This window comes from Peromyscus eremicus, chromosome 4, assembly GCF_949786415.1.
Source record: "Peromyscus eremicus chromosome 4, PerEre_H2_v1, whole genome shotgun sequence".
Lineage (NCBI taxonomy): Eukaryota > Metazoa > Chordata > Mammalia > Rodentia > Cricetidae > Peromyscus > Peromyscus eremicus.
In genome coordinates, this window is record NC_081419.1 from 98,864,362 (window position 1) to 98,878,893 (window position 14,532).

At 41.9% G+C, this 14,532-nt stretch overlaps 1 protein-coding gene across 3 annotated transcripts in view; it reads left to right on the plus strand.

The window, feature by feature from the left end:
* Nucleotides 1-628: 628 nt before the first annotated feature.
* Slc12a1 (solute carrier family 12 member 1) overlaps nucleotides 629-14,532 on the plus strand; it is an 82,497-nt gene continuing 68,593 nt past the window's right edge. For all 3 annotated transcript variants that reach the window (XM_059261297.1, XM_059261298.1, XM_059261296.1), the window contains exons 1-3: nucleotides 629-1,036; nucleotides 9,580-9,711; nucleotides 9,860-9,935. In XM_059261297.1, coding sequence (XP_059117280.1) covers nucleotides 629-1,036; nucleotides 9,580-9,711; nucleotides 9,860-9,935 — 616 coding nt within the window. The remainder of the gene's footprint in view (nucleotides 1,037-9,579; nucleotides 9,712-9,859; nucleotides 9,936-14,532) is intronic.

A 14,532-nucleotide genomic window follows, 5' to 3' on the forward strand; every position in this document is an offset into this window, starting at 1 on the left:
GTTTTTTTAACTAGCAAAATACACTTTTCAAAGTTTTCAGGTCTCCTAGTTTATGTATCAGACAGTGTATAATGCTATCAACATTAAATACTTTGCAATCCCGGTATTTAGATGGCCCACGGACTCCCCTACTGTCCTCAGTGCTAACATGCTTTCTAAAAGTCCCAGTGACTTCTGAGCAGACAAGACAAACAGTCACATGCTAATGACTTCATTGGAATTTCTGTTTGCAGAAACCAGTCCCTGGTTACTTGTTAGGATTTCGTTGCTCAGGTAGCAGGGATTCCCGGACAGGTAATTTTTAGTGAAACAAATTTAAAATGGTACATCTTATGAGAGATAAATATACCTTAAACCGCAGCCCTTCCTAAATAGGTTTGTATGTATCACCTGGAACAAATTTAATTTTCTCTCTTAATAACAGCTTTGAGGATCATTCTGAAGGTTAAATGGGAGAGAATACACCAACGTTACAGCAGAAATCTAATTATTGAGTCATCTAGAACCAAAGCCAAGTGCTGTGTATTATAACCACATTATTGTCTGTTTTGAAGCAGTAATATAGAGATTAAAAAAAAAAAAAAAACAACAACAACATAAAAGTTAGTTCCATCATAGATTCTAGAAGATGTCAGTGAACACTCCTTCCAACTCGGTGCCCAGTAGCACTAGTCGTTTTCAAGTCCATGTTATAAACGAGGGCCATGGCAGCGGTGCAGCCGTGGGTGACGGCGCAGACCCCCCACACTACGAAGAGACCTCTTTCGGAGACGAAGCCCAAAACAGACTGAGAATCAGCTTCAGGCCTGGGAATCAGGAGTGCTATGACAATTTCCTCCAAAATGGAGACTCTGCTAAAACAGACACCACATTTCATGCCTACGACTCTCACACAAACACGTACTACCTACAAACCTTTGGCCACAACACCATGGATGCTGTCCCCAAGATTGAGTACTACCGCAACACCGGCAGCGTGAGCGGGCCCAAGGTCAACCGGCCCAGCCTGCTGGAGATCCACGAGCAGCTGGCCAAGGTAAGCTCGAAGGGCATGGTGAGTGTCCTTCCGCGCCGTTCGCTCGGGGTAACACCGCTGCACACGCAGTGTTCACGTGAAGAGGGCTGGTCCATGCCATCCATCTTCCTTCCACAGCTGTCTCCTGTTCCCAAGAAACAGAAAATGGACAGGGGCTTCACAAGTCTTTACTGACTTGGGAGAGAAGGGCAGACTGAGCTTGGAAAATAAGGCAAAGTGTCCTCTGGTGTTTGCAGTACGGTGGCTCAAGTCCCACACGGCTGAACACGCCACACTGAATCCTAAGCTGCTTCCACCTCAGAGTCACCTTTGTGCTAACAACTCCACAGCCAGTCTTAAACAAACGGTTGTGCTTTCCTAGTTCATACTGTGGGAGCCAGCCCGCGGTGCAGCCGTGGTGTGGCCTTGAGACACAGCTACCCTGGGAGCTGAGGCTGAGTGGCGACTACTGTTTCTATTCTTTAAAGAAAGAACAGAAATGCGTAAGACTCAGCCCTGGTGTTCCTCCTCCTCATACCTTTGCCTGAGACTCCTGGCTCTACTAAATTTAAGCTCAGAAGCACAGCGGCCAGATCTCCTAAAGAATGCACAAGGGTTTCAAAGTCTCTGGAAGACTCTAATGTTGTACTCATCATTTAGAAGCTTAGATTTCTTCTGTGGCTCCCTCCAAGATTTGTTGACAGACTATCCTCCTGCCTTTCTGTCAGTGTGTAATGAATGCCACTAGTTGGTTGGTTTGTTTCTTTGCATGGCGCTGTGCATGTGTGCGTCTTTGTATGTGCTTGAACATGTGAATGGAGGTCTATATGGAAGTCTGAGGGTGATGCTGGGCATGTTCCTCGATGTCTCCACCTTATGTTTTGAGCTCTGGCTTGAACCCAGAGCTTGACGATTCAGGTAGTCCAGCTAGCTTCCTCTGGAGATCCCCTGTCTCCACCTCCTCAGTGCTGAAATTACAGGTGGGACAGCATACTAGCCTATGTACATGAGTGTGGAGATTCAAGCTCAGGCCCTCACACTCACCAGCAAGAGCCTTACCCACTGAGCCATCTCCCCACCCATGAATATCACTTTTTGGAACATGTTTACACACTCTAGGAAGAGAGTTGGATGTTACATTTTCAAATACTGTTTATTTACTCATGCCCAAGCTTTCAGGAAAACAAAGAATGTACAGTTTATTTCATAATCATTCATTTATTCATTCCGGTTCTTAAAAGTTAAACAAGCTGGGCAGGGTGGCTCAGACCTGTAACTTCAACATTCTAGAAGCTAAGGCTGGAGGATTTCTAAGTCTGATGCTAGCCTGGTCTACAGAGTGAGTTCCTGGACAGCCAGGGCTACACAGAAAAACTTGGTCTTGAGAGAGAGAGAGAGAGAGAGAGAGAGAGAGAGAGAGAGAGAGAGAGAGAGAGAGAACCTTACCCACTGAGCCATCTGTCCACCCCCCCCCCCTAAATATCCCCAACTTTCCACTCAGGATGGGTTCTCTCAGGAATGAATCTGGGAAAGGCAATAGCTCTTCCTTTAGTTTATTCTCACCTTCTTCCCAGAGGAAAAACACCTCCAAAATTTACTCTCTGAGCTGCATAGGACCCAACTCAATGCTAGGACTTCCAGAGGAAGACTCCATGCTCGCCCTCTGCCCTCTTACGCTCTCACCCCACAAACTTCCTCCTCTGTTCTCTGTGCTGTGTCTATGGTAATCTGCTAACTTCAGGCTTTATCTGAGCTATCTGGTGTTTTAATTAAAAAAAGAGCAGCATGGCTATTCTGACACAGTATCAGCTTCCATGGAGATTTTTTTTTTAAGGAAGGTAATTTGAAACCCTAGACAAGCTGCTTGTCAGTTTTCTTCTCTGAATGATGCGGGGAGGAAAGAGGAATGACAGGGCACAGGCAAGGGGAAGGAAAAGCAACAGTAGACCTGCAGAAGGGAGGGAGATTCCAAGCTGTGGGAGGAGCAGGAAGAGAAGTTCAACATTACAAGGAGTTTCCCGTTGTCTGAAGAAGTAAAAAGAACCAAAAGTGTCCAGAAAAAGACATGAAACTCTACCCTACCAAACCCTGTACATTACACATAACTTGTAAAGCTGCCCCCTTCGTTATTAAAACTTAAACATTCCTCCATTCCCCACAATTTACAACAAATAAAAATCCTTAATCCCCGTTAAGAAGAAGCTGGAAGCAGGGCCTGGTTGGTAATTCAGGCCAGCAATCCCAGCTATACCTGGACAGGATTTCCAAGTCAGAATTTACATGACGAGGGTTGTCCTAATAGGTAAAATGAGGGTAGAGAATTAAGAGTTCAGGACTTGCCTGGGCTACAGAATGAGATCAAAATCAGCTAGGGCAACCTTGTAAGAGACCGTCTAAGAATTAAAGCTTGAATTTAAAACGAGATGAAGTAAACAAATCATAAGGCTTAGTAACAGTGTAGTCTCCAGCACCATTAAGGAAAGGGGCTGCAGTTGAGTAGGAAGAATGTTGCTCTTAGGACCAATATTCTAAAGAGAAAGGTAGCTTATGGGTACATTCTAAAGCCCTGGCTTTTGAAGATCTTTAAGTAAGGAAATAAAAACAGAAGCACTTTTTTTTTTTTTTTTTTCAGTATGCCTTCTCAATGGCCACACAGCTGAAATGCTGGAGCTGCCTTTGACACAGCACATTGGAAGCTGTTTGGTGTGGTCTATCATTTTTTGAAGAGATGGAATAAGACCAAGGCCTTTACATTGTTCTGTGCTCTGCTCTCTTCACCACACAGTTGACCTTGAAGATCTGTCCATATCAAAGAACGCACAGTGATCACTTGGCATCTGAGGAGGATTTATCTTGCATTTTACTTCATAAAAAGCGTTCTGTTTTCAGTTCCCCTTAGATGGCATGTGATTGAAGCTGCATTCGTTTTTTTTTAGTATTGGAAGAGGAAAGACTTGTATGAAATAGTCTTCCTTTCTCCTTAAATGCACTTTATTTTCTCTTCACCTAATCTGCAATACACAAGCAGAAATTTTGGTGAATGGATAATCATTCTATAAAGTTAAAAATGCAATTTTGAACAGTTAAGGATCATCTCTTATGGAAACAGAATGTAAACAAGCAAATTAATTCAAATCGTGAAAGAAAGAACTGCTACAGGAAAGACGTAATCACAGAACTTTCCATCTTGGAGACATTGGCAGCATCCGGATGTCTGTGACTCCCTAGGCAGAGCTTAGCAACCTTGAGGTCCCCACAAACCAGCACTCATGTCATCTTTAATATTTGGATTAGACATTGAACTTGATGTTCTTCTGGCATACAAAGGATGCGTTTATCAAAGAGTGAAACCAAGATTTGCTTTACCACATAAAAGGTTATTTTGCATTTAACTACGTCCAGGTAATATTTTAAAAAAAAATCTCAGATGTATTCTCATTTTCACTTCCTAAGAAAGTAAAATTAGCTTACTGCAGGACATGCCCTGGATTAATCGATTCCGTGTGTAGTTTATAAGGTACAGAGCCTTTCTGCTCCTTTATATTACAGTGAGCCAAAAAAATGGCATCAGTTCTTGTAAATTTACTATTGAACATTAGTCACAAAAGGAAATATATACTCAAGGTCATTGGCCCCCAGCCCTTGACATAAATATACTCAAAATTTAAAAATACTAGCAAATTCTGTTTATGTATGAAAAGAGAATTGTTGGCCCTACATTGTTTCTGTTTTTGAACAAGTTAGAAAATTATCTGGGCTAGGTGATGGTGGTGCACACCTTTAATCCCAGAAAGAAAATAAAAAAAGAAGAAAAATAGAAAAAAGAAAAAAAAAAGAAAATTATTGCTGTACTAACTTCCATGTACAGTAGTTGCTCTACTCTGCATGTAGAATGTTCTTTTTGTATCGTGTTCTAAAGTCCAAGTGACGGACTGAAGAACCATAAAATTGTGATCAGGAATGCATCCATCAGGGAAAAAAATATTTAATGGAAAATTTTAAGTATGCAATTTATTTTTTTATCCTACTTTATTGTGGTTTGGGGGTCGTTGTTTGGTTTATTGTTGTTGTTGTTATTTGTAGTTATTACTGCTCTCATTCTCTAAATCTTAGGGCCCCAGTCACTGCTGGAATTCATCAAAGAGCACAGCAATCTCCTAGGTTTTCCTCATCAGGTTTTACCAGAAAGCGTAGGTTTTATTCCCAAAACCACGTCTAAAAAGGCAAGTGACTAAGGCTTTCTCACCCAATCCCCAGCATTGGGAATAGTGACTAACTAGAATACTGGTCATTGTAAAGGTGACTTCTCCAACTAAGTTGAAGAAATGAATTCTCTAAACAGACAATCCCTCTGACAATCATATTAGCACACCTGTAACTTCCATGCTTTTGAAGACCGTAACTTTCAGTCACTGGAAGTAAAAGCTGTGACTGAGAGGTGGCTCCAGGTGGGAAGCACCTGCAGCATTACTTGGTGTGGATGCCTAGGGCCGTGTCCCACTGGCAAGAGAGAGTGGTGGAAACAGGGGACTGCCTCTCCAGGAGCTCTGGGACCGGTCAGCCTGGCATCCACACCAGCAAACAACCAAGGAACCCTGTTTCAATCAAGATGGAAGGCAAGGACCAACACCCACGGCCGTACCCTGATCTTCACACACATACCTTAACACATTCATGCCTGCACACAAACACATACAGATATGCACATATGCACACACAAATGCACACACATCATACACAACACAAATGCGTACATTGTATTATACTCATTCACAAATGTCAGAAACACATACACATTATATGCAACACATACAAATGAAAGTAAAAAGCTACAGGTTACTGTTAGCTGATTTATGTGTCTAGAATTCATTAAAAGAAAAACACTTTTTACTTGGTGTGTGAAAAGCACCTAATGCTTTCATTAGAAATTTACTATACTGTATAGGCCTGTGTTGAGCTAGCCCATACATAACTCATGACTATTGAGCACTAAAAATAAGTCTAGTCTAAGCCAGGATGTGTTGTCAATATAAAATAAACATTGGATTTTAACAACTTAATATGAAAAATACTTACATAAAGCCTGTCTGATACTTACACTGACTATAGGTTTGAATGGTGATATTTTGTACAAGCTTGAAAGAGTAAAGCACAGGCGAAAACTCCTTATAATTCCAGCCCCTTCTACAAAGTAAGGGACCATGACTGCTAGCACACATTTATATTACAAATACCTGTAATGCAGTTTCCTATAAGAATTTTAAAATGTGATTATGTATATCTAAACCTAAGCTATTTCATCTGATGATTTTTCTCTTTCGTAGTAGCTACTAGGAGCTGAGAGCAAATCTCAATAGCAAACCATGTGCTCAGCAAGAACTAGACCAGTGATTCTTAACCTGTGGGTTGAGACCTTTGGGGGTTAAATGACCTTTTCACAGGGGTCACCTAAAACCATTGGAAAACACAGATATTTACATTACAATTCATAATAGTAGCAAGATTACAGTTATGAAGTAGTAACAAAAATAATATTTTGGTTGGGAGTCTCCACAACATGAGGAACTGTATTAAAGGGGCGCAGCATTAGGAAGGCTGAGAACCACTGCTCTAGAACCTGGGTTCAATCCTTAGCATGAACAATACTTTAAAACTAACTACTTTAAAACAAATCAAAAGTAGTTACTAGAAATTCCTTAGTTACATGATTGACCTGTGTTCAAAGCTCACATAGACGGTCCGTTTCTGCCCTGCCAGATCAGCCTCAACATCCTTGGACTTTGTTTACCTTTATTTTACATTGGCCTGGGTATGTAAAGTCAGCTTTCAATTATCTGTGCAAGTAGGGACTGAGGATGCTTAAGATTAAGATACTCTCAGGCTGGAGAGGTGGCTCAGAGGTTAAGAGCACTGTCTGCTCTTCCAGAGGTTCTGAGTTCAATTCCCAGCAATTACATGCTCACTACCATCTATAGTGAGATCTGGCGCCCTCTTCTGGTGTGTGGGCGTACATGCAGCAGAACAATGTATATATAATAAATGAATAAATAAATAAATAAATAGATGTTTTTTAAAAAGATTAAGATACTCTCTGAGTAACTCAAAACTAAATCCAGCATCCTTTGTTGCTCAATTTCTCCTCATTACTGTCATAGAATAATAGTAAGAGGCCCTGGCTATGGGCTGGAATGATGGCCTCGCAAGCAGGGGGGGCGGGGGGCTGGATTCAGCCCTCCATACAACAAAAAGGGGAAGGGAAAAAAAGGACATGGCTTGAGATTCATCCTCTTCCTCTCCCTTTTTAAATGGGCCTGCATAAAGGGAGCAATGAAAAGTAGGTAAGAAACAAAAACTAAATAAAATACCTGAAACTATTCAGCTACATGCAGAAGAAAAATTAGAGACTGAGAGCTATTCTTAATTTGAAATAAACGTATTTTCTCCACATTGTATTCAAGGGCTATCATACAAATAAATAAATAAAAATCTTTTAAAAGAAAGTTTTTGAAAACTGTCCACAGAGATAGAATTGTATACTAATTTAAAAAAAATTATTTATGCATAGTTATTTTTGTTTCTACTGAGTAAATCTTACTGGTTGTCAGTCATGAGACCTCTTACTTTCCTTACAATGCAAGCACATTCTAAAATTTCCCAAGCAAGGAGATATGAATCCATAGGAAATTTGGTTTTTCCCTTGGAGCTTGGAGAACCCCGCAGAAGACAGGGAGGAAGGACTGTAAGAGCCGATGGGGTCGAGGTACCAGGAGAACAAGTCCCACAGAATCAACTAACCAGGGTTCATAGGGGCTCACAGAGACTGAAACAGTAACCATAGTCTGCACTAGGTTCTTTGCATATTTTTTATTTAAGAAATTTTTAAATTTATTTTACATACCAACCAGATAGCCCCCTCTTATCCCTCCTTCCACTCCCCCTCAGCCTCTCTCAATCCTCATCCCCTCCTCCAAAAGGGTAAAACCTCCCATGGGGAGTCAGCAAAGCCTGGTACATTCAGTTGAGGAACAACCAAGGCCCGCCCCCCTGCATCAAGGCTGAGCAAGGTGTCCCACCATAGGTAATGGCTCCAGAAAGCCAGCTCATGCACCAAGGATAGATCATGATCCCACTGCCAGGGACCCCTCAAACAGACAAATCTACACAACTGTCTCCCGCATGCAGAGGGCCTAGTCAGGTCCCATCCTCTGCATATACATTATGGCTGCTTAGCTTGGTGTTTCTGTGGGACTCATACCATGGGAGTGGGGGGTACCACTGACTCTTTTACCTGCTCTTGGGACCCTTTTCCTCCTGCTGGGTTGTCTCATCTAGCCTTGATGTGAGGGTTTGTGCCTAGTCTTATTGTATGTTGTTATGTTGTGTTTGGCTGATATTTCTGGAGGCCCGCTCTTTTCTGAAGGGAAATGGAGGAGCAGTGGATCTGGGAGAGAGGGGAGGTGGAGCGAAAGAGGACTAGGAGGAGTAGAGGGAGGAGATCGGGGTCTATTGAAAACAAAACAAAAAATTAAATTAGACTAAAGTTTAAAAAAAAAAAAGAAATTTCCTTTTGGGACTAGAGAGATAGATTAGCTGTTTAGGGCATTTTTTGCTTCTGCAGAGGACCTGTGTTCCATTTCCTGTACCCACACGGTGGCTCACGACCATCCATAACTCCAATACCAAGGGATCTGAGGTCTATTCTGGCCTCTGCACCCACATGGTATGCAGATGTGCATGCAGGCAAACATCTGTACATATAAAATAAATAAATAAAATTAATGAGAGTTCCGATGTGGGATGAGTACTCTTGCAGTCACGCAATGCCTTTAGCCTCTGTAGACTGCCAGAAGTTGCTGTTTGTGTGCATAGAAAAAAAACACTGTTACGGGTTTTACCATTTACTCCTCTTAAAGACTTTGCATGAACAGTTTATTGTCATTACTTAACTTATTTTTAAGCAAAGTTGTAGTTTATTAAGAAACTATTTTAACAGAGTTAAGTATTGTCAGAGAGGGAGTTAGGGGAAAAATTGTGTTCTTATCTAAATATTAATTTGAAAAGAGGTTTTGAAAGAGGGAAGAGAGGAGGGATTGTTTTAAGTAACTGAGTGAAACAAAGCACAGGGAAAGAATTCCAGGAGGAATACTTTGCACCCAGGAGGCTTATCACTCTGTCCTCCTAACATGTGGCACAAACGACCCTCGCCTGGCCTTACCTGGCTTTCCTCCCTTGAATCTGTTGTCTTGTTTTTATCCTTTTGCATTTTAAATTCATTTAAGTCTGACCACTTTTATGTCGTTAGTGGCAGGATGGCCTCGGTTCTGTCTATCGTCCTCCAGCCTTAGCCATGGTTGGAAATGACTCACAAAGGGAACTCATTGGCTCCCGGGGTAAGAAACAATAACAACATTACTTGCTGAAGTTATTTAAATACTTTTTTTTTTCTAGAGTTTTATAGCTACTGTTTTGATTTGGCTTTCTAAGAAACAGCTTATTTGATCCACCACTGTGTTTGTTTGTTTGTTTGTTTTGTTTTGTTTTGCTTTTCCTCGGTAAAAATGTAGAATGTGACCGTGGCCCCTGGATCAGCTGACAGGGTTGCTAATGGAGACGGGATGCCCGGAGATGAACAAGCAGAAAACAAGGAGGAAGACACAGCGGGGGTTGTGAAGTTTGGATGGGTGAAAGGTGTGCTGGTAAGAAAACTTCCGTGTTTACCAAGGAGAGCCGTCTGCTGGGGGATCGGACGGGATTCACCAGCCAGGCCCGGACACCAGAGTTACTACTTAGGGGGTTGGTCGGGCTTGGTCCTGCACCTCTCTCCATCCTCACTTTCATCCACAGGTGAGATGCATGCTGAACATCTGGGGAGTCATGCTCTTCATTCGCCTTTCCTGGATTGTTGGAGAAGCCGGAATCGGTGAGCAATTTCCCCTCCTAAATGATTTTTATGTAAATTGTAAGCTTAATAACAAACTTGGTTCTCTATCAATGCGCAAAAGACGAAGGTCACAGAAGGCATTTACACCTGAGAACTTTTTTTTTTTTTTTTTTTTTTGCGTCTGACAATGCCAGGGAGGAGAGGTGAGACTCCTATGAGACTGGAATTTTCCATTTGCCCAACAGGGGAATGGTCAAGCGAATATCTCTAGCTTTCTATAGAGTTTTAAGCATATGGGTGTATAAAGCATATTTATTTCAAATAACTATGGTCACACTTTGGGATATATTGATGTTCACATTTTATTTGCCTCAGACTATTCCACTTATGAAGACCGGCAAAACTTCACTTAGCGAAAACAGTCTGTGGGGAAGTGGTAAAAATGTATATACGACTATATATGTGACCTGACTAGTAAAAAGACTTCATTGTGAACATTTTCCAAAGAAAATATCTGTGTTACTGTCAGATACCAGCAGTAAACAGCAAATGCTCATAAAATATTCCCAACTATAAGCTTAAACTGATAATTAAAATGACTCCAGTCATTGCAAGTGATTACTTACAATGTAGGTAACCAGTAGTTTTTTTTTTTCTGAATAGAAAAATATTGTATTATTCTAGGAGCGATGATTTAATGCTTTTCAATTACATTCTACTTAAAAATTCAGTTTTGTAAAAAGCATTTTTATGAAGAATGTAAAATTTATTTGAAAAAACTTATTTGAGTTTTTAACCTAAGTTTTACCTAAGTTCCTAACTTACTGTGATAAAAATGGACAGTGTTCTGTTGTATGTGCTCCTCAAAAAACATAGATTGAGTGTTGAGGGGAGACTTAAAAGCGAGTATTGGTATGGAGAGCACAGGAGCTCAGCTGTGCCTTCATACGCTGCTCAGGGAGACATCTCAATTTGTGTATGGAAGTACCTAGTGTTATCTACCTCCTTCTACACACTTTAGGACCCGCAGTGGACAGCTGGAGCAGGAAGGCTCCCCTCCAACAGGGAGCCCTGAGCCAGCCCCATCGTTTTTTTCCATGTTTCTTGTTCAGCAGCTGCTATGTGCCTAACGGAAAGGCTGCTTGCTGGTTTGATGATGCGTAGCAAATGAATGCCTGCAGCCGCAGGGTCCAAAATAAGTAGATGCCGTGCCATGGAAAATCTGCAGCTTAATATTGCCAAGGCTTTGCTCCGGGGCTTCATGCAAAATTAGGTTTTTAAGGGCAGTTTAGTAACTTATTGAGATCATCAAGACGCAGTTCTTTGTGTGGAGGTGTGAGCCCAGACAGCCAAAGGCAAGAGTAATTCTTTCTAATGTATGTATTTAACACCCATATGTTTGGGCAACAATCTGCACTTTAATCAGATCTTACACAACTCTTCACAGTCAACCCAGTTTCACGTTTATTACAAAGGTATAAAGGATCTTCTCTCTGCTATGCAGTTTGCTTCACTTTTAGACATTAGAGTGTCTAAACAAAATCGTTTTGTTTGTGTACTGGAATCACGCATAGAAGTCAGTAGCGATCACTCTAACCCAACAGTGTACGTTGACTTTCCTGTTGATTGGAGTTGTTGGTGTGGCTTTTTCTCATGCTGGTTTATCTCAGAGCATAGAATTTAGGGAGTAGTAGAAGCATCTTATCAATCTACACTATTACAGACCTAAAGCTAACTGGACCACATGGTCCCACTTGGGATTTGTGTGCTGATAGTTTTCTCACCCATTTTGCTGACTGTCCCACTCAGATGTTCCTCTCTAGGGTCTGAACTGAATTCATATCATCCTTCAGGTCCTGGACCATTTTTTTGCCAGAACTTTTGAAATCTTCATCTGGCACTAGCCCAAGTGTCGGCATCTTTGAATTCAGGCCTGTTGGTTTGGAGGGGTCTTCTTAATGAGCTTCGTACTCTTTAAGACTCAGTCCCTGGTACCATTTGATGAGACAGCTTATCACACACACACACACACACACACACACACACACACACACACACACACACGCTCACGCACACACACTACCAGAGGACTATCCAGCAGACACTGTGTTTGGCTTACTTCTCTCCATATTTGAGAAGAAAAGACGCAAATACAAGCATTTTCTTCTTGGTTTAGGCATGGTTTAGGGAAAGAAAATAAGCTGTATATTTTCAAGCCCAGAGCCTGGAGATAGGTCAGGAGGAATCTGGTGACAGAAGTCATAGCCGGCAGCCATTCTGGGACTCTGTGTCTGGGCTGCCCATTCCTAAAAAACGTGATAGACTGAGTTGACAATGCTGCCCAGTTGTTCCTCTCTTTGGACACCTTGCTAGGACAGTATCATTTCCAATTCACTTAACATTAGGCAGGGAAGTTAGGTGTGACAAGTGAATGTGACCCAAAGCAAGTCACTTACACTCTGGGTTTTACTTTGCAGCTAAAGCATAGGAAAATGAGTTAATCATCTCCCAATCAATTATTTGAAGATATAGCTAAAAAACAAAAATCTTGCTGAATGGGCAGATTATCAGATGAGATGGATTGAAGCTAGATGACTCATCTCACTACAGGGTGAGCAAGAATTATCTGACATGGAGTAGAAGAGTGCAGACGCCTGGGGCTCACTTTCAAAGCTGAACCCAGAATGTGGGCATTTTAATAGGCATCCCCAGCACTTCCAGCCGCAGGTCAGGCAAGAGCCACGTTTTGAGGAATCAACAGAGTGCTCTCTCAGCTGCCTCTCATCCTAGGACTTTTTGTTTGTGAGAAAAAAAAAAAAATCAAGCCTCTCACTGTTTTAAAGTAGAAACTGGTGTTCAAAGAGGTTACAGAAACGTATGGGGCACGACAGAGTGAGGTGGGAATTGCTCGGGAGACAACGATTAGGAAATAATGAAGTTAGAGTGGCAGTAATGTCATACAGTGCAAACTTGTGAGCCCTTAAAGTGTCTAGGGTGTCTAGGTTGGGGGCTGGAGAGATGGCTCAGAGGTTAAGAGCACTGAGTATTCTTCCAGAGGTCCTGAGTTCAATTCCCAGCAACCACATGGTGGCTCATAACCATCTGTAATGAGACCTGGTGCCCTCTTCTGGCTTGCAGGAACACAGACAGACAGAACGCTGCAAACATAATAAATAAATAAATAAATAAATAAATAAATAAATAAATAAATAAATAAATCTTTTTAAAAAAGTGTCTGGGCTGTGCTAAACATTCATCCTCAAACATCCTAAAAGCAAAATAATGTGTAAAGGCTTGGAATAAACCACCTTTCACGGCACCAGCACCCAAGGCCACACACAGGAGAAGTGATGCTCCTCGGGGTGTCTCTGTAGCACAAAATATTTAGTGTGACTGCTTCTTACAGCCTCCACTCTAAGGGTCCACGGCAGGGGTGGTAAAGTGGGAATGACTACTTTATGTGTGGGAGAATGCTCAACAACACAGAGTAAAACACTGAGTCACTGAACTCGCCATAATCTCCCTGAATTCTGTATCAGCTTCTTTGGCGAGAGTGTTATGGTGGCTGGGGAGACGGGGGAAGATATATTTCCTTTGTCTATCTTGTGTTCATAGCCTGTGACCTCATGCTTTAGACTGTCAGACATCAGGGTAACAAAAGAACGTGTTTGTTCATGTATTGTGCACACACACGGAGGACTCTGTGGCGGGTGGTGATTCAGAGGGGTGGTCAGAACACTTGGACATCACCTTAACAAAAGAACAAGGAAAGTGCAGGAAAGCCACTAGACAAAGAGAAGGGAATTTGAGTTTCTAGGGTGGCCAATTGTGGGAAGGAAAATAAATAGAGAAATTTGCTAGAAGACAAGGACTGGTCTGGAAGGCTTGCTGGATTCCTGAGGAATCTTCTACAGGCTGATAAGGCTCTGCCCTTGTCTCTGTGTGTGAGCATCAGTCCTCCAGATAATGAAAGCATGGACACATTCACACATGCGTGTCCCTGACCTGGGCAAATAGAAAAGCCGAGAGCTGTCCTTGTGACTGCTCGTTTTATGTTCACTTGTGTAGCTTAAAAAAATTCCTTATACCACAGTGATATATTCTAGTACATTCTATGCCTGCCTAAATCACACACACACACACACACACACACACACACACACACACATACACACACACACAGACACACACCTGCTGTGAGTTTCTTGAAACTAAAAGTGTACAAGCCTTTCCTTTGAATTTCACCCTTTATCAGTTTCTCCTCATAATCACCGCCCTTCTGAACCACAGTATCCTCAAGGGTGGCTTTCTCATCCTGCTGTATTTACACCTGGCATTTCTCGCACTGCTGATCACACAGCTAGATATGCAGAAGGCTTTCCATAAACACCAGTATTTATGAGTGCTGTGGTTACACTGATAGAGTGCCACCAGTGAGTCCTGCCCTCCGTGCACTGTGACAGCAACTTCACACATCCACTCCTTCTAATCTAACTGCCATGTGGGTATCAGAAAATAAGTCAATTCTGAAGACACACAGCAAATAAGTTAGTGTACCTAAATTTGGTTCTGTCCGATTTACCCACCTACCTAATGAACAATCTGCTAATGAAGACATTTAACTGGAAAGTCAGAA